General features: G+C 39.2%; 1 protein-coding gene across 1 annotated transcript; it reads right to left on the bottom strand.

Annotated features, from left to right (window-relative positions):
- Positions 1–6,240: 6,240 nt before the first annotated feature.
- On the bottom strand, positions 6,241–9,864 carry six2a (SIX homeobox 2a). Its single transcript, XM_042502319.2, has 2 exons — positions 8,570–9,864; positions 6,241–7,091 (listed from the first exon to the last, which is right to left on the bottom strand). The coding sequence occupies exons 1-2, from the start codon at positions 9,127–9,129 to the stop codon at positions 6,779–6,781; spliced, it is 873 nt and encodes a 290-aa protein (XP_042358253.1). The 5' UTR covers positions 9,130–9,864; the 3' UTR covers positions 6,241–6,778.
- Between the last annotated feature and the right edge of the window lie 15,464 nt (positions 9,865–25,328).

Here is a 25,328-nt window from a genome sequence, read left to right as displayed (position 1 = left end):
AGCATCAGAAAACACTAATATTTAGTATAGTATAGTTTTGGCAGAGGTGTGTAATTAAGTACATTTACTAAAGTACTGTACTTAAATCAAAATTTTAGTTACTTTTACTTTACTTAAGTACTTTAATCATGTTCCACTTCCTACTCCACTGCACATCAGAGGGAATTATTTTACTTTTTACTCCGCCCAAATGCCCAAATGCTGCAAAAATTAAACAGATGTAGCTAAAAGGATTTGTCGATTGATTAGAAAATTGATTGGCAACTAGCTTGATAATCATTTCAGTTGTTTTTCATGCAAAAACATTTCATAGCTCCAGCTCCTCAAACTTAAGACTCGGTACTTTCCCCTTGTAGGTATTTTAATTTCTTTTTGTTATTCATAAATTGATTTGATTTTGTTTCTAAATTGAGTACTTTTACTTTTAATTCTTCAATGCAATTTCGTAACATTTTTGATGTGGGACTTTTTACTAGTAACAGAGTATTTTTATGGTATAAGTACTTGTAATGAAGGAATGGATCTGAATACTGAGTGTTGTTTAATGCATTACTGTAAAAAAAAAAAAAAACCTGCCAGTCAAGTCTGGAGTGATAACAGGTTCCCAAACTGTATTTTAAATGCTCAACTCTTGTTAGTGTTCAGATTGCCTTTAATGTTTATGTTTTGGTCAGCTTGTGTCTGAGCTCTTCCCCAAACAGGAGGTGGATTTTGGGTTTGGCACTAACAACAACAATACAAACCATCATGAACTTGTATGGGTGCATAAGCACAATTGTATCTCTTCACATGAAAACAATGACCCTGCACTGCGGCTCAGCGTTACTGCATCCCACCGCCTGCGTACCATTTTCATTCATATCTGGATGCATGTTATATTTAGGCAAAGCCCTAAAATCCTTCAGCTCAGCAGGCATTTTCTACCATGTGTGCATTGCAGATTTATTTCTTACAGTATCACTATGAAGCTCTCTAAAATCAGTTGATAAGCAATGTAAAGATTCTATGATATTAATACATATATGAATTTCTGCACAATGTAAAAACACAAAAATATTAAATGTAAAAATACTGTGCATGCATTATGTTTGAAACTAAAAGAATCACAACTTTTTTTGTTAAAATGATTGAAGTTGCAAAGTATTTTGGTATTATAACCCATACAGCAACATGTTTACTTCCCAGCTTCTCCTTCTCTTGGCAGTGCCACTGCACCTCATATATTACCCACTTATGTTTTTTAAGATTATCAAAGAGGAAACTCAGTATTAAACATGTTATTCTCATTTCACAGTAGTTTAATCTGTGTTAGTGAGCGGTATGTTGTTACCTATAACGAGAAGAGAGGGAAGAGTTTCTTTCTTCACTAACTATTAACTGAAGTTGAAGTGCAGCTCAGTCCAGATTCAGTAAAATATGATATATGAGACATAAGAATTCAGGCATGACTGCAAGTATTTCTCTACATAAACGTCCAGGCGTTCACCTAAAACTAAAACATGTGAAGGTTCAAATCAGTACACATCGTGTTGCTCCAGAAGCCCGCAGTGAAAAGTGAGCATTTAATGACAGTGACAGTGCAACCATGTTGATATTCCTCTCTGCCGTCTGACTCAAACACTTTCCACTCTGCAGTAGCAGTATATCAGTAATGTAAATCCCAGCTGTCTCGCTCCCTTGTTAGTACAACCACTAGCTTCTCCAGGCAACAAGTGTCAAGAATATTAACTGTTTACACTCAGTGACATTGCTGGTTTCAGATATATTTGTTGTGTACTATACTATTATCCTCAAAACCACTCAACATTTAATTTATGGCAATTAAGTGGGATCATATATGGAATCAGAGCTCGGTCACTTGCTGCACATTTTGTCATTAAATTTATTTGGGTTGTCTTAAGATCAGTGGATCTTTAAAGTGACCCAGTGGATTTGACAAACCACCCAGAGAACCTGACTTTATGCCTCTCTGTCCTGCTGAAGTTTTCTTGAGCAAAACAGTGAGTCCATTCCTGCTCTGCCACTGCTGCTATAAAAGTTTGACCTCTGACCTCCCTAAAGGGGGTCTAAGTGCAAAGAGAATTTTCCCACTGGGACCAATAATGTGTCACATTATAACTATCATCACTGTACTGGACATTTCTACAGAGTGCATTATCATCACTTAACAAAAGGTTAAATTCTCATCATGTTGTGCTGTTGACAGAAAACCTTGTATCTCCAGTTTTGGTTATTTTGTGCATTAAAGAAACTGAAAGATAGTTTGTTCTTCTGTTTTTCTAAATCAGAACACCTCTTCAAATAATTTGGAAAAATGCAAGAAGTGCATTGTTTCTTTTGTTTGATAATGTTGTTAATTTCTTCGCATTTGGGAGACATAAGGTTTTTACATGGCAGTAATGCATGATTTGTAACTTGTCACTGTGATCAGTTTTGATCCACTGCTTTTTTTCCACTGCTGACTATGTTTACAATAACTGCTTCATCAGTTTTCCCTGCAGTTTGTTAATTAATGCAGCTAATGTCTTCTGAGAAAGTGAAGCATCATTATCACACGTTTGTCGATAGAGTTATCTTGCATAAAATCTTACTTGATTAAAATTAAAATATTAATTAAAAAATAATCAATTAGAGTCCTAAATGACGCCAGTAAAAGTGCATTTTGTGAACTCTTGTTCAAATAAAGGAACATCCATATAGTACAGTTACAGGAAACGCTCTCTTAAAAAGCCGACAGCATCATACAAATTTATACTTAGAAATTATTTTCTGTTAATGCATGTTCGTGTTAATTACTTGAAAAATCCCGACGAAATAAATCAATGTATTATGTCGGTATAAAATCAACTTTATGTCTTAATGTTTTGTCCTATTAATGAGCAAACAACACTTTAATCCAGACCTGACAACTGCAAATAATCGCCGCAAAAAAATATAATAAAGGAATAAAACGCAGAAAAAAAGGGGAGAACAGGGCCGCGATTTAAATTACTTTAACTAAATAAGATTAAAAAACAAACAAACAACTTATTTACAACATTTTTAAAATTAAACTAACGCCAAAATCAGTATTTTGCTGCTATTATATGCGCAAAATAATAATAATGAAAACTATATTTTAAAAAAGTTTTTCATTTGGTTATAAAACGATAATAAAACAGTTTAGTGAACCAACTGAATGTGGATATATTCGTAAAACAACAAAAGCTGATATAATCTGCAGCAGCCACGCGACTGTATGTAGTGTCGTCGTTGAATATATAATCCTCTGCATTATTTCATGTTTTTAAATAGATACGGAAATTAAATGATAATCAAAACTCAAATATTCACGAAAACAGGGCAAAAAAACCCGCATTTTTATGGTTTGACTGTGTAATTAAGATGGCAATAATTACACACTAATTTGCTCAGTCATGGAACACAAACAGATCTCAGGTCAGAACAAATCCTACAAACCTTAATATGCAATAAAAGTGAATGGATGTAATTTTTACAAGGCCAGGACTCCACATTCTCAGCTGATTATTTCATCGCGTTGTTTCCTGAGGCAAAGTGGCATTAACCTCTTTTCTACACGATTGTTTGCTCGAAGTTGTTCAACACTTGAAGTTTTCTCCGCAACATCCTAAACCCTCGGTGCGTGATTAAAAAGCTTGTAGACGCGACTAGTTCACACCTGTCCTGCTGTTTATGCTGATTCCTCTGCAGATTTTAGGGAGGGGGGCATTATTCCTATAAGCCAGCTTGGCTGAATCACACCAGCGTTTATAACCAGTGCGCCTTGTTAGGACTTTTCTTCAATGCTGGCGGATTTTCCTAACATCTCGTGCCCAAAAAACCTTTAATAGCCTCCCCTCCCCTCCTCGGGCGCACATGGCGCGCTCACAATGCCAGTTCAAGTTCACATTTCAAACCTTATGGGAAACAAGAGAAAGTACGAGGAGACGAAAATCACAACTCTGTGGGGTTACAGAGTTGGTTTGGTGAGAGACCAACTATTCCGTGTTATGTCTCCTCACAAGCCGCTATTATAGGCTTGTTTTGAGTAGACCCATATGCACTCAAGTCCTCGTTAATTAGAAAGCGTGGGCTTTGGGCTGCATGTGTAATTGACCTTCATGCGCCAGGAGCTGTACCCAACAAGGTGCGACTGATCCTTCGCCTCTACAGACGCGGTCGAGACAGTTCACACACTCTTTGTGTACACTTTTCATATTTACACTCCCATTAGAGCCGCCAGGGCCGACAGGATAAATTATTACTGAACCATAAATGTCTTTTGCTGTTGTTTTAAGCATTAAAACAAAATAGTTCTCCACCCATGCGCGTGTCAACCCAACAGCCAATCAACATGTAGTAAATTATGAGCTATGCTGACATATATAGACAATCTTTGAAGTCATAATTGGTGTGAATTATATCTTATAATGATGCATAATTGCTATTTTAACCCAAAACAGTAAGATTAAAATCGCACGTCAAAAGTGAGAGGAATGATGCTATGATAAATTACACAAAGAAATGCCATTATACTGTTATCATTGTGATAATAAACCACAAAGTGCATCAGCATATAAGAGAGAAAGTCCTGAAATAAAAGTATAAAAGGCAGAAAAGTTGTTGTTTTAGGTTTATTCTCGGGCAGCAGACTTTTTGGGGGTGGGGGGTGAAGGTGTTGCACGGCTGAAGCTGTTCAAACAAAGTGTCTTCTTTCAACGCCCGTTTCCAGTTCTGTGTTTTCTTTTTCTTTTTTTCTCCCTCTCCGCCAAACACTACGGCACTTTTGTTCTCCTCAGCCGAGCGCGGAAAGATAAGGTGTCATCACTTGAACATCAAGGTTCCCAGTTGGGAAATGCGCGTATAAATTTCGCCCAGCTTTGCCCATAATGGCCACATGCCACACATGTCTCTTGGCTGGTGTTGTTTTTACAAAGCACTAGATTAAGTCTCACTCTCGTTTTGTCATTTTAACATCGGCAGTGATGACTTAGGTGAACTTTGACCTAACGTCGGCGATCGTCACTTAACATAAAAGCCCATTTCTGCAAGCAGAGTAACATTCAGAAACGCAATCTTCTCATTCAACAAATAGATTTAGGGTATGTTCCCTAAATCTAAAAAAAACCCCAAAAACATATCAAATATGCCCTATGCATATTTTCACATATTTCCCAACTTTTGTTTTCCCAGTTCTTACATTTTCATTTTAACTGCAAAAGCCAAGGACACAAGCCTGGAAATAACTTGCAGGGAACGAGCAGAAACGACTTCCCCTGCAGCATTTATGATTAGATGGTAGATAATCCCGGGATATCGACTCGTGCACGCCGGCAGTCTGCCCACACGTAAAGGACAATATCCCCTTTCTTAGAGCAGTCATATGTGTCAAAGGCTAAGAGCTCTTGATTTTTAGGTAATGCTATCTGATTATACATTTCCCTAAAGTTATTAAGGAACTGAAGGTTCAGCGCACATTCAGGAGGCCGGAGGAAATGGTGAAGCATGGATCTGATCCAGATTTACCACTGCACACAAAGTTATAGTTTGCGTCAATAATGAATGTACATTTCTACAGTCAAAGCAAGATTTGTTTTAAAAAAATGCACACATAAATTCCAGCAAACAAAGCCTATTCGATCGTGAAAAGAGTGATATTTGCCTGCAGCTGTTCTAGTGTGGGAATATTTTTTGTTTAAATACTCTTAAAATGTCACCCAGCTTGAATGGTTTGAAGAGGTGACCAGTATAAGACAAACTTTATAAACAGACAGGCTTTCTGCAACAAAATGATAATGATAATGATAATGATAATAATAATAATAAAAATGGATAATTATTATTTTTTTAAATGTCAAGAATCATTCACAATCAAAGAAATCCTCCATTTTAAGCCATGTATTTCTTTTTCTTTTATTGTAAAGGGTATATGAAACTATAGGTGAATCGTTTTATGTTTCATTATTTATCGCAAAGTTTACATGCAGTCTCTTTCCAAATGCAAATGATAATAATAATATCAAGAGATTAAGATATTTCATCTTATCACGGCTCTTATAAGACACTTGAGAATATCATACCCCATCACAACCCCCCTCAAAAAAAAAAAAAAAAAAAAAAAAACTTCTTATGGCTCTCTTGGAAAACCCTATGTAAACAAAAAGGCGATGGGGTACCTGTAACTCGGTGCCTAAAGAGTCTGTTGATATATCTAAACCCCTAAAGTAACAACGGTAATAGTAACAAGAATTAAGACATTTTATTGTTATTGTTTTCAACAATATAACATGTTACGTTATTACATTCCGGTAAAATACTTTTTCTTTTTTTTTCTTTTTTTCTAGAACGACCTAGTTCCGCCTCACTTTTTGTCTGCACCAGCACTGCAAAAATGATCCGTTTTCAACAAGTCATAAAATCTCCATTAATCTTTCGAATTATATTTCCCTTTAGCGAATTAAAGAGAAATTGTGCCAATAAATGGCTCCTGTTTTAAGCGTAACTCCAAAATTTCTTAAGTGCTCTGCCACTTGTTTCTAGAAAGTCCCCGAAACAAGCAGAAGTTTAATTTTGGGATTTTTTTTTATCCCCACGTGTTTAAAAAAAGACTTTAAAGGTTGAATATGAGACTAAATGATTTGGTACGGTGGCTATTTTCGCAGTGTTCCAGGTTTGCACCTTGCCGCTTGAAGCTTGCCTTACGCCACCTCGTAATTACTTTTCCAGAAAAAAAAAAAAAAAAAGACGGTGCTCTCTGTCCCCACTTCTGTGCTGTTTTTTAAGAGCCGAGGTCCACTAGATTAGAAGACATAGGGTTCAGTATGGTGTCGTGGTGCAATGAGTGGTGATGGTGCACCGAGTCTACGCCGCTGGGTACCGGGATGGCGCTGGGTCCCGGCGGGGGCGCGAGGCTGTGCAGGGACTGTAAACCGGCGTTAGAGCCGAGGAGCAGAGCCGGGCTCGGAGACGTGTGATCCGGCGTCCCAGAAGGTGTTTTATCGTCGTCCGAGCTACCCAAAAGAGATTTATTTCCATTCATGGAAGAAGTCAATGGGTTGTGACTATTGCTGTTGGAGTTCTCGTTGTTTTCTCTGCCAACAGAAAAACAAAATCAAAATCAGCATGGTGCAAATAATAATAATAGTAATAATAATAAAAAAAAACCTCCTGCAACATATTAGCGCATCAGAAAAAAATACGCAAAAACTGTGAACTGTTAAACTAGCTACATTACACATAATATAAACTAGAAATATGCAAATTAAATAATTCTAAATAACTTTTTAACACTGTGATAAACACAAAAATCATCCACACACACACTAAGCAAAACTAGTCCGTGCTACCATGTGTAGTTAAATATTAATTAGGCGATATTTACAGTAGACACAATAAGCATCATTAATACCAATAAATGATCAAATGCTTAGTCTAATAATTTATTAATGCACCAATCAGCAACGCTTTTATATGCACGTGTACCAAGATGCAGACAATAAGTAAGTCACTGAAATAATTAGAGACTATGGCTCACTTCACCAGCAGTGCACAGAGTTAAATGGCTGCAGACAATAAATCTATGTGACTATTGAACCTGCATTAAGTGTCTGTGTTTACGGCAAATTAATTTAACCGGAGTGACCTGTATGGGTAAACACGCCTATCAAAGTGGGCAAGCTCACGGCCTTCGCTAAGTCTGAGTAAATGACAGCTCTAATTATTGCTAAACGTGTGCATGTCGCATATGGTGGAGTTCATATGTTTGCAGTGGTGAGTAAGGCTTTTTTCAGTGGGAAGACATGATTTACGCGGAGCTTTCAGTCCGAATTAGTGGCCAGAGGGTGAAAGAAGACACCAACCCCGGCGAACACCTGACTACAACACGTCTCCCCAAACCCTCTCAGCACGCCTGTCTGTGTGATTTCCAACATTTGGAAAGTACAAACGACTCCTAATGAAATGTCAACCTGGCTGATATGGGGGCTGCGAAACCCGCCACATCAATTACACCGCAAAACAACTTTTAAACGTGTTCTGAGATGTTTTCTTATGTGTTCACCCCAGTGTCTGAAGGGTTAAAAGCTTGTTTTCTTTCACCTCTCTGATCCTAATATGGAAGTCAGATTTTATCTCATAATAAGTGTGCTTAAAACATAAAAGTGGGTTAAATGCAACTTTTATAACCTTGTAATTTAAATGGAAACAAGCCTTTAATTTTACGCCTTTTAACTTTTTACGCACGGCCTGCACAATTTTCACAAACATAAAACAGTATGGACGAGAGTTTACAACGCAACAGTATAAAAAAGTGGCTGCGTCTATTACAACTTTTGACAAAAGTGTTTGGAAAGAACTGGAATAATTTGATAAAACTGAAAAGATATATTAATTTTGGGTCAGTTTAATAAATATGCAGATGTAGGTCACCAAATCATTTGCTCACAGAAGAAACACTGACTGCCTGTTTCAAATATGATTTCTGTCTATTTTTGCTTAATGACACAATGCTAAATTACTGGAAGATTCCCCTATAATATGAAAAATATTTGAAATGTCTATATTTTCCTACCTCTCCTTTGCCTCCGCTGCTCGGTCTCGCTGCCGTCGGTTTTTGAACCAGTTGCTGACCTGCGTGGTGGTGAGTCCCGTGGCCTCGGCCAGCTCTCGTTTCTCCCGCGGGGACGGATAAGGATTGTGGGTGTACCACTCCCGCAGGACGCTCCTGCTCTTCTCCTTGAAGCAGTAGCTCGTCTCTTCCCCGTCCCAGATGGAGCGGGGCAGGGGGAACTTTCTCCGGACGCGGTACTTCCCCACTGCGCCGAGCGGGCGGCCTCTCAGCTTCTCCGCCTCGATGTAGTGCGCTTTGAGCCACAGCTGCTGCAGCTTCGGGTGGTTGTGCGGCGAGAACTGGTGGCTCTCCAGGATTTTGTAGAGCTCTCGGAAGTTCCCTCGGTGGAAAGCGACCACGGCTTTCGCTTTAAGGACGCTCTCATTTTTGTGGAGGTGTTCGCACGCCGGGAGGGACCAAAGGAAGCGCCCTAGCCGCTCGATGTTCCCCCCTTGTTGGAGCACTTCGCAAACACACGCAACTTGTTCCTGCGTAAAACCAAACGTCGGAAGCATGGACATGGCGACAACGTAAATCAATACAGATTATATTGTGCCTTACTTCCACGTCTCCTCTCTCAGTCTCACATTAAATCAAAACGCACTAAGTCCATAAGCGCAAAAAAAGGTCCCCAAAAGAGCAGCCTAAAACTTAAAACAGCCCAAGGTAAGGTAGTATCCAACTGCGTGTTGTGGAGTAAACTCAAGTCCATTCAGCCATGCAAACCCCAGGCGACAAATCCTCATAAAGTTGGTGAGAAAGAGAGAAAGTTGCTACTCCTTCAACCGTCCTCCTCCACCTTTTCTATGCCGTTTCAACATAACCTACTCCCGCAGACCGGGCTCGCTGGCTCGTTTTAATAATATTATTCTAAGCTGGCAAGACAAGCGATTATATGAACTCTGATTGGTCGGTTATCTGACCCGGGGATGGTGAGGATAAGACAATAGCCTTAGTCAAATTATTTGCCATGGTTACGCTGTCACTCAAAGTAACCTGATATGCTTTGAGGTGGCTCCCTGGCAAAGTCAACCCGATTGTTCCCTTCACGACCAGCCCGCCTACCAATAGAAATATTGCTCTGATTTTTCTTCTAAAACACTTTTTTCCCTTTCCCCTCACTTTGACAGACACCTCGGGCAGCCAAAGAGCGCAGAGCAGGGGGTGTGCGAGGCGAAGGAGAGCCGCGCTGGTCCCACAGCTGGGGGAAGGATGGCGCCAGAGCGCGCGCAGCCTGCTGCAGTACGTCTTCATGCCTCCAGCGGCTCTCACAAATCAATCAGGACTCCCACAACGCCCGGAACTTTAAAGTTAGTCACTCCAGCATTTCATACCAGTGACACGACTGTCAACTGCCGAAAGCACGTAATGTAGCGTTTAAAGAAAAGCTCGCAAAAATACCTGACCGGCTTGACAAGTTAAAGAAAAATGTATACAAAGAAAAATAAATCATGTCAGAGAAGGCCATGATTTTCAAATATAAATTTAGATACACTTGATTTAACTTCAACTGAAGTTGTAAAAATGGTATTTGTAAATTGGAATTTTGCTAACGTGGTTACAGGTGTTTGGAAATAACCTGAAGTCAGATATAAATGAAAACAGACTGCATGTTCAAACATGTGACCATGGAAGTGCGTCATATAGATATGTAATAAATTATAGTAAGACAAGAAAAAATAAGACTTGAGTCTTTTGAAAAAGTTCAAAAAGTAAATTCTAGATAGCAATTTATCAAACACATTGTATGCATAAACACTGTACGCCATAATATCCCCAAAGGAGCTCAAATCTGTTATGGATAATTTAAGGGACTTTTAAAATTTGGTATAAATATGACATTTCTATATTTCTGATTCTTGTAAGAATATTATATTTCTGCAGGAACAATAAGATATGTAGCCCTAATTTATTATAATATTACCGTGATACACTTTATTATTTAATACATATGATAACAAAGATAATACTGAATCTGTATCTAAATATGGAGTGAGCCAGTGACGGCAAGAGCGCACAGACAGAGTGGCAAACAATGTTAAGGTGTGCAGCCGGTCTCGTGGTGACATGAAGTGCTCGCGTGTGCGCTGAGGAGTCTGCTGGACGGAGGGAGAGCAGAGAGGGGCGAGAGGGGAGAGTCTGTCGGGCAACAGCGGAGAGGAAGAAAAACGACATCAAGCAGCAGCACCGGTGAGCCAAAAAATTCCGTTTGTATTTAAGTCATCTGGCTGACACGGTTTAGTGCAACAGCGCAGGAAGATGGGAGTCAGAGATGATCAAAATCACGAGCTGGATTAGAAGATAAGATTGGAAGAGTTGCCCTGAGTAATCAACTCAAACGATGATTAAGATAAAATGATGCGGAAAAACAAAGTGAGGGGAAAGGAAACAGTGAGAGAATGGATTTTTAGATGCAAAATGAGGAGGTTTTATGAATCATGATACTTGTTGATGAAAATGATGAGTGTCCTCCCGATGGAAGACCTCTGCTGCTCCCCAGACTGAGAGAAAGTGGCAGCAGCAGCAGCATGATGAAAAACACTGTCATATGGTTTGTTGTGGTGTTGTCAGGTATGTGGTGGTGACGTGTGTCACGCGGACGGCCATGTGTTTCTGTTATTGACTGTTGGACCAAAGATTGACCAGTTGGTAGATTTCTATCGCCTCACCATGGGACCTCTTCATTAGAGATACGATTGTCAGCTACACCCACACTCAGTATCACATCACTCGACCCTGCTGCTGCCTCTAACCACACACACACACACACACACACACACACACACACACACACACACACACACACACACACGGACTCCACTTTGCTGCTGACTAAATGAAAGGTGTGCATAACATTAATTTATGTTTCAAATGAATGATTATGATAATAAAATTAATTAATAATTTCTTAAGTGTAATTATGTGCAGAACTAATTTTTATACTAAACAATAAGATGTAAATATATAAAATATATATGGAGGTCCCATCAATAATCATATCATCTCAAGGGTGCAAAAATAAATTTTAGTCATTTGGGGATCAAATTTTTCCTCCCAGATAAAGACCAATTTGTCATAATTTTCCCTCCTATTATTGCGGCGAGCTATTTCATCCAAGTAGTGACTGTTTAAAAAGGGAGTTATTAGTGTAATTATGAAGTTAGTTTATCACCACACGAGGAGTTCTGTAAGAGGAGCCTGATCCCTGTTTCCGCGTTGTGTTCTGCCTTTGTTTAATAAATTGACTTGGGTTTCGCCTGAAGCGCAGTTCAGAGAGTATTACGGCATTAAGCTGACTGATGGTAATCGTCAGGGGACCGGGGGCTCGCCTGAAATGGATAGTGAGGAAAACAAGGAAGCGATTTATGCATATACATGTACAGCTCCCATAGAGAAAATCCCATAACTTCAATAAGAATGAATGAATTATTCCCTCATAACATAAAAAAATAAGTAAAAAGGACATACTAGTATGTATATTTAAAATAATGACAAAGCCATTTAGCATAATATAGTATAACAAATATAGAAATAAATAACTGTCTGAATGGCTATTTATTTGTTGACTTTGATTCAGACAGTTCACTCATCGGGGAGAGCTCGAGCGCAGAGAGCGAGACCGACGAGTGAAAATATGAGCGCGCCTGTAAACACTTTGACAGACGTGACATTTTAAACAGATTTCAGATAAAACTTATCACCCCCATCCATCTAACATACACACGCCTAAATGCCTCGTAAGTGAGCCCAAAACACACAGGAGGCTCTCCCGCTGCTGAAAGAGGTGCTGCAATTACACTCACAGTGGTCACACTATATTCCACTGGGGTTATGCATCCAGACATTTTCATATCAAAGGCCGCTCAGATGTGCGCTGTGAAGCGCAATAATTTATCAGAGCTGAAAAGTACTCTTTACCAGGCCGTAATTGATAAACAAATATGAATACATGCTACTTTTTGTGCACTTCAGATTTAACTTTGGGCAACAGCCATGTGTCCCCTCTGTCATCAGTGGTCACATGAAGGCCCACTTCATCCCTAACTGACTCTGTCCTTAGTCATTTGGATTATTTTTGGGCATGATGAGCGCAGATGTAACTAAAATAGGGTCTGGAGTCTTATAGGAGCTTGAGGTTGGGGGCCATCAGGGGTCTCATAGATGTTATTTTGATGAGATAATGCACTATATGAGCATGAATATTTGGATTATTGTCCCACCCGGCTTTATGGTATCCCATTTTATTTATCACTGCAAATAATAACATCAACACGTATGAAGTTCTATGGAATAAAATCTTGGGGATCTCATTTGGCATATTAGTGTGAAAAAATAATTCCTGCCTAAAATTGTGCTGGCTGTTATGAAGAATATAAAATATAAATATTTGTAAACAAAAACCTTAATACAGACATTGTGACAATACTGGTTGACTATTGGTGCTTTCACAAGATATTGACACAGTGAGATTGTTAGTGACTAATCATCAGTAATGTAGAAGAGGCAAATAATAAAACAGCTAGAACAGTCTGGTAAATTCAGAAAATTACATCACTTTACTGTAATGCAGCCTTAAAACAGTAAAAGACAACACTTATAACATTAGGATATCCAAAATCTAAGATGAAATTTAGTCTAATATCCCAATAAGAGTTGCAGCGATATACTGGTTTTTACCCTGATATGAAAGTTGACTGTTATCATAGCATGTACATTCACATATCTAAGATAGTTTGGGGAAAAATGCAACCATGAATGTCACCTTTGTTTAAGTTATTTTCCAAAGGGACACTTTTTAATCATACTTCGAGCAAAAATGGTTTCAAGTTTAAATTATCGTAATAAAACATTTGTTCAACCAATAACCCTTTTAACTATGAACTCACAAGTGGTCTGCCCTGGTAAAATGCACTACAATGCACACATTTTGCTTTTTTCTGTTTTGTGTTTTGTTTGGTGACCTGTCTGTTTCCCTGTTTCCTTACATGTCTCTTTATGTTTATGTTCATTTTTGTACACTGATATTATATTTTATGTTAATTTCTTGTCTAATTAACTGAAAAATCTCTACAAATAAAGTGCTAAAAATATAAAAATAACAAAAAAAAAACCTCTTCTGTTTTCATTCCTTTAAGGAATTCCCTTTTTATCCTACCACTGCGACCGTAATCCCGATATCGATATAATATCTATATATCGCCCAGCCCCTGTCATAAGGAACACCTGCTAAGCTGGTCACATTCAAATCAAAAACTGGAAAACATTTGATTAGAGAGCAACGGGCCAATTCCACAGAGAGGATAAATCAGAGTAAATACAAGAGAGGAGCAAGCAATTAAAATGTGAAATACAAAGCGTCTCCGTTATTCATGGTCAGGGCCGCTGTATGCGTGCACCAGCAGTGACAGGGCACCCCGGGGTCCCATGGCTGGCCCGTGACAGTGTTTGTAAACCACTTGTTTCCACGGATCAGTTTGATCAGAGGGCTTCGGCTCTGAAACGGTAATTATTACGGCCGCTGATGAATGGAGATCGCGTTTCCTCTAATAGCCAACCCCCTATTTTCACAACCTCCCACCGCTCACCTCGGCCGCTCTCCACCACGACCTGCACTAATTGAGCTGATTACTGCAAGATGTGTGTTTTGGTGTGTATGTGTTTGGGGTTGGGGGGCGCATAGAGGCTTATATTCTGTAAGACTGACCTGAGACAAGCGCAACAAGGGGTTGATGAGTAACATTCTTGTGCACAGACATCCAAATGTTAGGCAGAGAGAGAGGAATTATTAAAGCCAGAACCTGTGTGTCTATACCGGTTAAAGGGATATGAATGAGGGCCTATCCAATAATTGGTTGTTTACATCTATCTTGTTACCCCAGAGGCCGAAGCGATCCTATAGAGCGAGCAGGAGGATTTCAATAAACCGCACAGGCAAGCAGCAGGGAGGGGTGAGGGTGGAGGAGTGCGTGTAAATGTGTGTGTGCGCGCGCGTATGTGTGTGTGTCTCGTCTTCATTTCCAGAAGGCTCTGACCGGTCGACAGGTTCATCAGATTGGACGGTTTACATTTCAGGCCAACTCCAGAATATATAGGCCTGCACAACACGCAGCGATTTCACAGGCAGTTAAAAGGTGAGTCAAGCATCACCTTTAGATAACGATCATCGCAGGGCAAACACCAGCATGAACAAAATCATGCAGAAAAGGCAAAAAAAAAAAAAAAAAGGTAATTAATGAGAAAGTAAGAGATACGTAGGTGAGATTCTCCATCCACTTGCATTTTCCTTTGAATATATAGATAAGCAAACGCACAAGGTATGATAACATCCCTACTTCAGCATGGAAGTCATCTTGGAAATGTTTTTACTCAATTGAATTATAACTAAACACATTATAATCATTTAAATTCAAGATTTCTGCCAACATGGGATGCTGGATACAGATACTTTACATACAAACTCAATGTCTAATTTCCATTATCTATAACTTTAAATGGTAATCAAAACATCCAGTGTTCATTCAGTAAATACGTTTACTCTTGTTTAAGGTGGAAAAACGTTCTGAGAGAACACTCTGACTACAAGATAAATAAAGAAATGTGTCACTGATTAAACTGCAGTGCAATTCCATTGTGGTTTTATAGTTTTTTTGTGCAGTCTGACCCATATAAGTTTAAGTTCAACACTGGGGTGAATATAAATACAAAACAGTGGGTTTGGATCCTCCCTCAGGAAATTTTGAGCATCAAAAACTTAATTTTCTGCATTCTGGTGATTTTTTTTGTGCACCAATTGTGCTTTTTCTGCATCAATTTAACTTGGAAATTTCAATTCAATTTAACAAAAAAGAAAAAAACCTCTGCTACTTTCATGTTTTCATCACATTTAAGTCACATCTAAATAATGAGAGAACTAGTCAGAAATAAATAAATAAATATCTGCATGAATGCTTGGATTAAGTATTATTGAATAATGTCACATACTTCATGTAAGACCTGAACCTAAAACTAGCAGGTGAGCTGTTTTCACCATTTTCTACAGTAAAGAGGACAAATTAAAAGCCCTGCAGTTAGGCACAGCCTGTTCAGTCATGCAGCTACATGTATTACTAACTGGCAAAAAAACAAAAGGCTTAACACACCAATACCCCACTGCCCACCCACCACACACCAACACACTACTGTGGAACTAATTTACACCCAAATTACAGCTGGCCTGAGCACTGGAGCAAACAGCAACAAGTGTCTGTTTTTCTACAAGGCTGGTCATTGGAGCTGATGAGTAGCAGTTTGTGTGTGTGTGTGTGTGTGTGTGTGTGTGTGTGTGTGTGTGTAAAACAGAAAGGGAGTGAGAGAGGCTCTTGCTGCTGAGGTTAATTTATTCGATCAATCACTCCATTTGATTCCTGTTTATTTTCAGGAGTCGCATGGTCATTTCAGCCGCACACTGAGCCCTTTATGCGCTGCCAAGGCGTTTCCCCTTAACCACTAAGACCGTATTGCATGCATTCGGCTGTAATTTGGAGAGGAGAAGGGCTCCAGCACTTCTCAGATATTTCACGGTTCCTAACCTTTATGGTGAAATCCCCTCAGACCTGTCTCTCGTCAAACCCGCAGTGTGCAGACACGCAGGTATATGAGTTTCACACATACACTGATTTATGTCAACGCTGTGGGCTTGTTTTAAATGACTGCAAACACACTCCAGTGTGGAATTATGTATTATTATCATCTACAATTTGGCAAATGGTGCACAGGGAAGAGTGTGCAGCCTCTCCTTGCATACGTTTTCTTTCGTACAAGCTAGACTGTATGATTTTACTGTAATTTTTTCTTTGCCTGAACCAGTTAGACCTGCATAAAACAGCATCTTACTCTCTTCTTTGTTTTTAATTTGCAATACATTCACTAACTAGCTTCAAACTAAAAGTTTGTATGGATTTTTATGTGCAGTTGATGCAGTTTATAATGCTGCATATTGAAAATGAATTGCAAACCTAACTAGCACTTAACCCGCTCCTTTCGAGTATTTTGATACAGCAAGCGACTAAGAAAGCACCATGGGACCAATATGTGCGATCAGATAAACATCAGCCTGCTCTACATCAAAGGAGACAGAAGGCTGGGACGTATAATAGGATCTTGAAAACTTATTGCTTCTGCTCTTGTAACATTTGAAATCGCAAATAAATGCCTCCTTTGGCTAGTAACACGAGGGAAGAGTTTGCCCCCACCCCAAAAACAAATAAAAAGAGGACTCCACTGTGATGTTATGTCAGTGTAAATAAGGCCAGAGCTGGGATCACAACTTATTTTGGAAACTGGTGTTACTAAAACAATGAAGGAAGCATAGAGACACTGAACAACAACAAGTCAAATTACCCACGACAGCTGTGCAGTTAAAGTTCAGCTTTTACAGTATATCCGCTGAAGTTACTTGCAGAAAACATTTCTCGAATGGCCACGTTTCTATTTTTGTTCCAGAAAATGTGTGAATTCTTAAATTGAGTATTCTCCTTAAATCAAATACTCCATATCCTGTGTGAATCTTATAGATCTTACAGTGTAGTTTTCCTTTACATACAACCCGAGCTCTCTACTTATAGCAAAAGTCTGCAGCATCGCTTAATGTTTTTCCCTCATGCAACATTCTTCCTTTTTACAGTGCTGGAACTCGTATGTCAGGAAAGAATTTATTAAAAGCGACCCACAGTAATTAGCAATGTGCTAATGCTTGAATTTGTATCCATTCCTGTATGCCGGGTTTTTACAACGCTTCGTGGTTTCACTTGAAACAAAGGCTTGACCCCGTGTCATTGGCCATATGGGCAGTAAATAGTTCCATGATAGAGTCAGGGGTTGTAGTGATACTGTACCGCAGAGAGAGACGTCTTATTATATATCATACTACATGGTGTTTTTATGGCATGAAGATGATTGTCAATGAAGCTTTGACAATGTATTGGTGCTTTATTTTTTTACTGTGTCCAGATACATCAGTTTGTGGGTTTTACTTTTTGTTATTAGTATCTATGGGGATTCAAAATATGCTGCACAATTTGCTCTGTCTTTAAAGATTTGTGTTATGTCAATAAACTTAGCCACTTTGATGTTATTATGACATGGCAGTAATTGTTTAACATCATATAAAATATTGCAATTGATATTGAGAGTCTGAATTTTGACAATATAATTTGCATTGCACGAGCATGAATGATTTAACTGAAGATTAAATGGACGCCCTACCCTACATCCCCCCTACAAGATCTACCCTGTCTCACGTCAAATTGTATAATACCAATGTTTGTTCACAAAGCAAATCGTTGCAATCAAAAAGTGTAAGGAGTTCACAGTTCACAAAACCATAAATATCTACCACATGTGGCACAAAAGGAAAAGTCAGGGAATCACCAAAGTCATTGGGATAAATCATTTTGGACCCACGAATGTCTGTACAAAAGTTGGTGCCAACCCATTCAACAGATGCTGAGATATTTACAAGATAAGTGAAAACTTTAAGCTGCTTGTGGTGCTAGTAGACAAGTTAAAAGAACCACCAGTGTCATTAGGATTCATCTTCTGGGCACCACGAATGCACCAAGATTCATGGCAATCCATCTGATAAATGCTTTAAAGACTTTTTTTTCTCTAAAAAGACAAAAAGGTATTTTCACTAAAAACTACAAATGTCAACCACGTGATGATGCTAAAGGCAAGGTCCGGGTATTACCAATGTCATTAGGGTTCATCCTCTCGGCAACATAACTGTGCCAAGATTTATTCAATCCATCCAATATGTGTTAAGACTTTTTTTCTCTGAAAACAAACAAAAAACAAAAACATCTCAACCCACCATTGGTGCTTGAGAAAAAGTCAGGTAATCACCTAATTAAGTAAGATGTTTCCCCTGTGCACCATCAACATCTGCACAACATTTCAGTCCAAACCATGAAACAGTTGTTGAGATATTTCAGCCTTAATCAAAGTGGGGGGCTGACTGACAGACCAACATTATTGCTAGAGCTATGCTGCAAGAATGGTTAACATTAAAACATATATATATATATATATACATATATATACATATATATATGTGTGTGTGTATGTGTATATATGTACATGCCATATGTATAACCAATGCTTTCATCACAGTATAGACTAGACTAGATTAGATACATACATTTAATGCATCAGTCATTTAAGCTCTGCAAACCCCGTATTCACTCTAAGGCCTCCAAGAAATCCCATTAATAATGTTTCTTTTATCGTCTAAATGACTTCTCTCTCATTAAACCAAACCATCCGTCAAACTTTCTGCTGTATTCTGCTCACTATAGGGCATATTATGAGATATCGTGAAGATGAAGGCGAGTGTTTGCTTTGTAAATAGAAGTGTGGCACAGTGTATCGCTCATTTGTTTTTATATGGAAGAATTGGATTTCATGATTGCTTTTTAATTCTGCCTGCAGGGTATATTAAACGCCTGCAAACCTCTGAACACTTTGTCCAGGAAACTAACAATTATAGTCAATCTGAGCATATGGAGACCACAGCTATTTGAGAGAAAAGATGGGGCTTATGTGGAGGAACTGCCTCATGCATCATTACACTTTACTAAGGTTTAGTTTCTCAACACAGTGTTGCTGTTTATGCCAGTGATTCAACCTATACCCTTTTAAACTTTTCTCTACAAGCCAGTGTGGATCGTAACGTAACACCATCTATTACAGCAAATTATATTTGAACGTAAGAGTATAATAGAATAGAATAATACAAAAATGTCATGTTTCTAAGTGTATATTTGTAAACTAATTGCTTCTGCACTTGAGCTGGAGTTCAGTAAACGTGAACGTTTTTAGTATTTGTAAAAAATGAAATTACTTTTAAATATATTTGATAGAACTTGAGATCCAGAGCAGCTTGTTTACATTAAAGTAAGCATAAACTTACATCTTCCCTGCCCAGACTGATTCTGCTGGTCCCCGAATCAAACCCTCTTTAACTTCTTTACCTTTTTCAACATTTTTAAACATTTTTAAAGCTCTCATAGCCTGTGATTAATTTCCCATTTTGGGAAAAACCCAATCTAACATTACTATACAATGTTCATGTTCTGTCCCAAACCAATATTTTCAATGTAACTTTTTCATCCATTTATGATCTTGTCACTTAAAACAAATTAGAATCACGATGGCCATAGGGTAAGCAGAGCAGCCCAGAAAACAACAGGTCTTACCTACAACTGCCCACAACTAGTTCTCTTAAAAATGATGCTCAGGTACAAATAGCTTTCAAAGGCAAATACATTTAAAAACAATGTTTCTGGGATCAGGCCTTTTATCAACATACCAGTTCCCACAAAATTTTATGGACAAAATTTCAAAACGTTACATGACAATAACTCATAATTAAAATGTACACTGAGAACATGAATCCATCTAAAAAATGCAGTGCAGTTTAAAAGTAATAAAGTAGAAGTGGGGCATAGTATAGGAAATTGTCGATTCACGACCCCATAAAATCACATTATTTTTCTCTTGTTCTAATATATCAGATTCAAATTCTAATCAAACATAATCCCAGTAAGAAGGCAGACAGGGAGGAGAGACAGAGCGCAGGGAGAAATTGAAGGAACGTACGTGATGGTAAACAAAAAGTTGTCAGGCACTGATTTACATCGGAGCTACATTATGTCAACAGCAACAGAAAATAAGTACACCGTTATGTTTCATTGCATAGAAGGTTATCCACAAAAGATTACTTTAACATTTAATTTCATCCATGATTTTTCCCAAACTTTCAAGGATTTTTACTAATTCCTCTTTTCCAGTTTTTCCACAACTGTGAGAACCCTGACATAATGAAAAAATATTTATGTGGAGCGCACCTACAAAACATTCATTGTCAACATTTTTCATTTGCTCTGCCTACAATATCCTTTCACGTCTATCCTCCTCAAAATACTTGGATACAATTAGGAACAGATTATGACCTTGGCTAAATACAAAAAAAAAGTTGAGACCAACTTGAAGCATGAGACAGTTTGCAGTGACTTTAATATAAAAGTGTTTTAGTTGCCTAAACCAAACTCAGTGCAGTGCGAACCTGTCTCTGACAAAAGCAAAATCCTGTTTTTTGAAGGCCAAAATATCCACCCTGACCTCCTCCCCTCGGCTTCTGTACAGTGGCTACAACACATCAAACTTCCTGGATTGAGAAAGACATTGCCAGTAAACATAATTCAACCAGCAGAGCAGCAGTGTAACCCTTGAAACTGAGCCCAACGGCCACACAGATACAACATACTTCAGCTTCTTTAATATCTGGTTTTCTATGTGATTTCTCAAAGCTGATGACCTCAGGTGAGAGGCAAAATAAGGACTGAGCTCTGAATTTAGAGTTTGTTTTGTGAGTCAGCTTTCTTCACCACCCCATATCACTACAATTTGGTGGGAGTTATGACTAAAGCGCATGCATCAGTATTTCCTCTGTCATAAAAAAAGTCAAATGGCCCGCCGTATAGTTGCAGTCTGCGTCTGCAAGGATTCATTTGTGCTTAGTTTCCGTGAGAGTGCAGCGGTTTACTCCGAGATGCCTTTCCAGACCACCAAGACAAAATGAGACGAGCTGATAATGATATACAGTATGAGCTACGACAGACCCAAAGCTTTTCGTACGAGCTCTGGAGGTCATCTCTAGTGAAGACGTGCCTGTCGGCGTGCAGGGGGATGATGAGCTTTCACACAAGCAGAAAGAGGGGGATTACTGTCAATTGCTCCCAAATTTGCAATAATACCCGCTGCCGGGCCACCCACACATGTGCTGAGAGTCAAGTGATAAATTGCTGCATATGTCCATTCCACAGTGGCAACTCCACCAGCACGCTGCCCACAACGATCTCCATTCTCTTATGCCGTGTGACATGTGGAAACAAGTGCAACAGCTTTAACTGTAAGAGGCATTGAAAATCCAAAATGTTTACTTGGTTATGGAGGTTCAAAATGGAGAGCTGTTTTACCAGCTTAGTATTCGCTATCAGGCTAAATATTTTTGTACATCTATTTCTGAGTCAGCAGAAAAACAAGCATTATGGTTTAAATCTTTGAAATTTTATCTGATCATCATATTTTTTATCTTTTTACAGTCTGTCGTATTTCCTTTTAGTATAGTTGTTTCTGATGTGAAAATGCAGGAATATGGAAAATCTGCATGCAACTTTAACAACTACACACACAAGTTCAGTGCGATTTATCTGTGTTGCCCTGTTCCATGTTCTGCAAATTTTATGAAAGCGGCCCAACGAGATGCCACTCCACACAACAAACCATACAAGACAGAGAAAGTCACCAGAACAACACTTTGGACGAGCGTGTTAAGTTCGAGTTAAGTTCGAGTAAATGCCAACGTGAAACTGACTTTTGACCTTTTACTGGATCCTGGCGGGTCTGCAGCTGCTGGCTGAATGCAGCAGGTTGACTAAGCTGCATTGTTGGGCTTGAGTGGACCAGTGCCAGATTGCGTGTTTTTTTCTTTTTATGGTCCTGACCAAAAACGACCGGGCCACGAGGTAACTATGTCTCATTGCAGCAGTGTCTAAGAAGCTATCATGAACTGCACAATAAATTAACTAATTGGACCCCAAATGTGATGCTAACAATAGCTGTTGTGGCTAGCCCAGTTCTTCTTTTTATGATTTTTTTTGGCTTTTGCCTTTTTATTATGTATAGGACGGCTTAAACGTGAAAGGGGGAGAGAAAGGGGATGACATGCAGCAAAGGGCTGCAGGTTGGAGTCAAACCTGCCGCCGGTGTGGTGAGGACACCGCTTCTGCACATGGAGTATCCACTCTATCATGTGAACTACCAGGTGCCCCTAGTTAGCCCAGTTCTGTGACCAGCATATAATATTAGCAGCTGCTGGTCAATCTAAAGCTACACGTTGTCCTTTAATTAGTTGTTGGGGTCATTACGGTGTTTGTTGTACAATATTGGGTCTTGAGTAACCAAACTGACGTCCCTCATTCTGGCAGCAAGCTAACCGTGATCTGGAGGTATGACAACAGTTGCAACAAAGGAATTCATTGATCAAGCATATATTTCCACAACCAGTAATCCATCGAAACTGAGGTCCACCCAAATATTTTTCCTTTCCCAATAATGTTCTGCAAGAATGTACGAACAAGCATTGACAATAAGCTACAAAATCAATTTTTGTGCAACATTTTCATAGAAAAATCTGAGAAACAGCTTTTAATTTGAAATTTATCATAGTACTTCTACCTTATAGTTGCTAAATGTTAAATCAAAATGACTATGAAAATATTACATCTTTATCAACATCACGTGCTCTTTTATACTGAACAGCAATGCAGTGAAGAATTCCACCACGCAAGAAAATTTTTTAGCCGCTCAAAATGAATACGGCATATCATATATTGAAACTAAACCCTTCAGTGTGTTGTCATGTAGGAATATACGGTAATTAGTTCTGATCATATCATTCCTCTGCGAAAGAGCCAAGCAGATGGCTAATCCGGTCCCAGTATCTAATCAGAGCAGTCATTCTAATGACAGTATAATTTCATAAGAGGCCTTTTGTCTCAGAATATTCAGGAGCAGCATGGGGGGGAAATCGGAGATATTCATCATCAGCACAGATTGGAAACAGGCCCTAATAAATGACACATTTGCTTCCTGCCTGTCTGCTTTAGAGGAATGGCAGAATGCAGTGAATGTGGTACAGTGTGTGTGGGGAGGGAAAGACATGGTTGGAGTGTGTGGGTGGACAGCAGCTGCAACTTCATGCACTTTTCTGACTATGCATGTGTTCGTATGCCCTTGTGTGTGTGGAGGGTGAGGTGTGTGTGTGTGTTGTATGTTTAGTAGTGAGAGTATTAGAGTTCAGTCAAGTTAATAGACGGGGCATTAATGTAGAATTTACACCTTCAGGTCAGGGCACCAAAAATCTAATCAGTGCTTAAGATGCAGCTGGTCGCTCAAAAGAGCGTGTGTGTGTAGTTTTACAGTTGTATTAGGCCGCACAGAACTCTATTGCTCTGATCTGCGTCTTTGTTGCCATGCAGTTATGATAATGAATATGAAAAAAATGTGTTTCTAATACAGCCAAAAAATGAAGAATGAAATAGAAACGACATCCATAAAATCAGATGTGGCTGTAAAATCCAGCCATGTTTCTGTGTGTGTGTGCACCGCGTAGAGACACCGGCCCACGAAGAGACGTATTATTTACAGCACTGCGGGAAGTCGCAGCCCAGCAAAGACAGACGAAAAATATATAGACGCACGAGGGCAGGATCTTCTTTTAGCCAACTTAAAGCTCCGAGCCATATATCACGTTGGATCTCGGCTCGCTGTTTCCTGCAAACTGCATGCAGCCTGACGCTGTGCTTCTACCTTGGGAAGGAGTATCTTGGGGTCAGGAAGTGAATATGAAAACACACACACACACACACACACACACATACACATACACACACACACACACACACACACACACACACACACACACACACACACAGTGAATCTTTCCCTGACCCCCCCACTTGCTCTCGTATACACACAGGTACAGACTAAATTCATTCACCTACACACACAGACACACACACATACACATACACACAGACACACAGACACACACACACACACACACACACACACACACACACACAGAGGCATGGAGGGGGCAGGCGGGGTTGTAGCAGCCAGAGTCATATTTACATCAGCCAGTGTAATATTATCAATAAAAGCCAAGAGGACAGCAGCTCGCCATAACTCACGACAGGCAGGGAGCACCACAGCTGTTCAGAGTTCGTCTTCCTCTGAAGCAGTGGGGGGAGACCAAGAGAGATGTTAGAGCAGAGAAAATGAAAGAGAGACAATGGAGAAGGAAAAAAAGTCATGAAGACAAGAGGATAAATAAAGACACAAAGAGGGAGGCCGAGACCTATTATGCTTTTCCTTATTTTCTGTCATAATGTTACAATGTCCTTTGTTCATATCAAAACATGGCCAGAGTTTCAAATAATGAAGTAAACATATGTGAAAATAATCCCTGCGAGCAAAAACCTCAGGCTTCTGAATACTTTGCTGCCAATGTTTTTTCCTGCTTCAGCTTTAAGCTGAAATCAGCTCGTGACGGATTTCTTTATATGGTCATCTGCTCCAGGCACCCTGCTGCAAGTGTTTACATTACACTGCTACGCGTTGTGAAGATTTTGGTTTAGAAACTTTTATTGGTGATTTTTTTGTGGAAGAAAGTGCTGCTATACTCTGTTACGGTCATTCTCTGGCCAGAAATATAGTGCTACATGTATGTACAGGCTAATGTGAGGGGAAAATGTAACCTTGGTTGTTGATGTCGATAATTTCCAACAGAATTCGCATCATAGTCCAACTGACACATGGCAGGATACAGAGATTTTAGTTCACAAGCTTTTTTGGGGAACTTCTGACAGTAAAAAGCACGCTCTATTCAGATATAGTCATTCTCTTGCTGCAAATATACTGCTACATGTAGCTACATGTGAACATCAGGTAAATCTTGCAGATGCTGTTAATTTCTCTCCAGTTTCGGGTCAGATTTCTGCTGGAACATGTCCACTTTTGAAGATCTTGGTTTAGGACCTTTTACCTGTAATTTTTGCACGATAGAGAGTGTCGCTATATTCAGTTACAGTCATCCTGTGGCTGCAGTCACGGTGCA

This window comes from Plectropomus leopardus, chromosome 13 (genome assembly GCF_026936395.1).
Source record: "Plectropomus leopardus strain MGB_pleo_1.0 chromosome 13, ASM2693639v1, whole genome shotgun sequence".
NCBI classification, from domain to species: domain Eukaryota; kingdom Metazoa; phylum Chordata; class Actinopteri; order Perciformes; family Serranidae; genus Plectropomus; species Plectropomus leopardus.
Note: the sequence above shows the minus strand (reverse complement) of the source record. Positions and strands in the feature narration are given on the sequence as shown.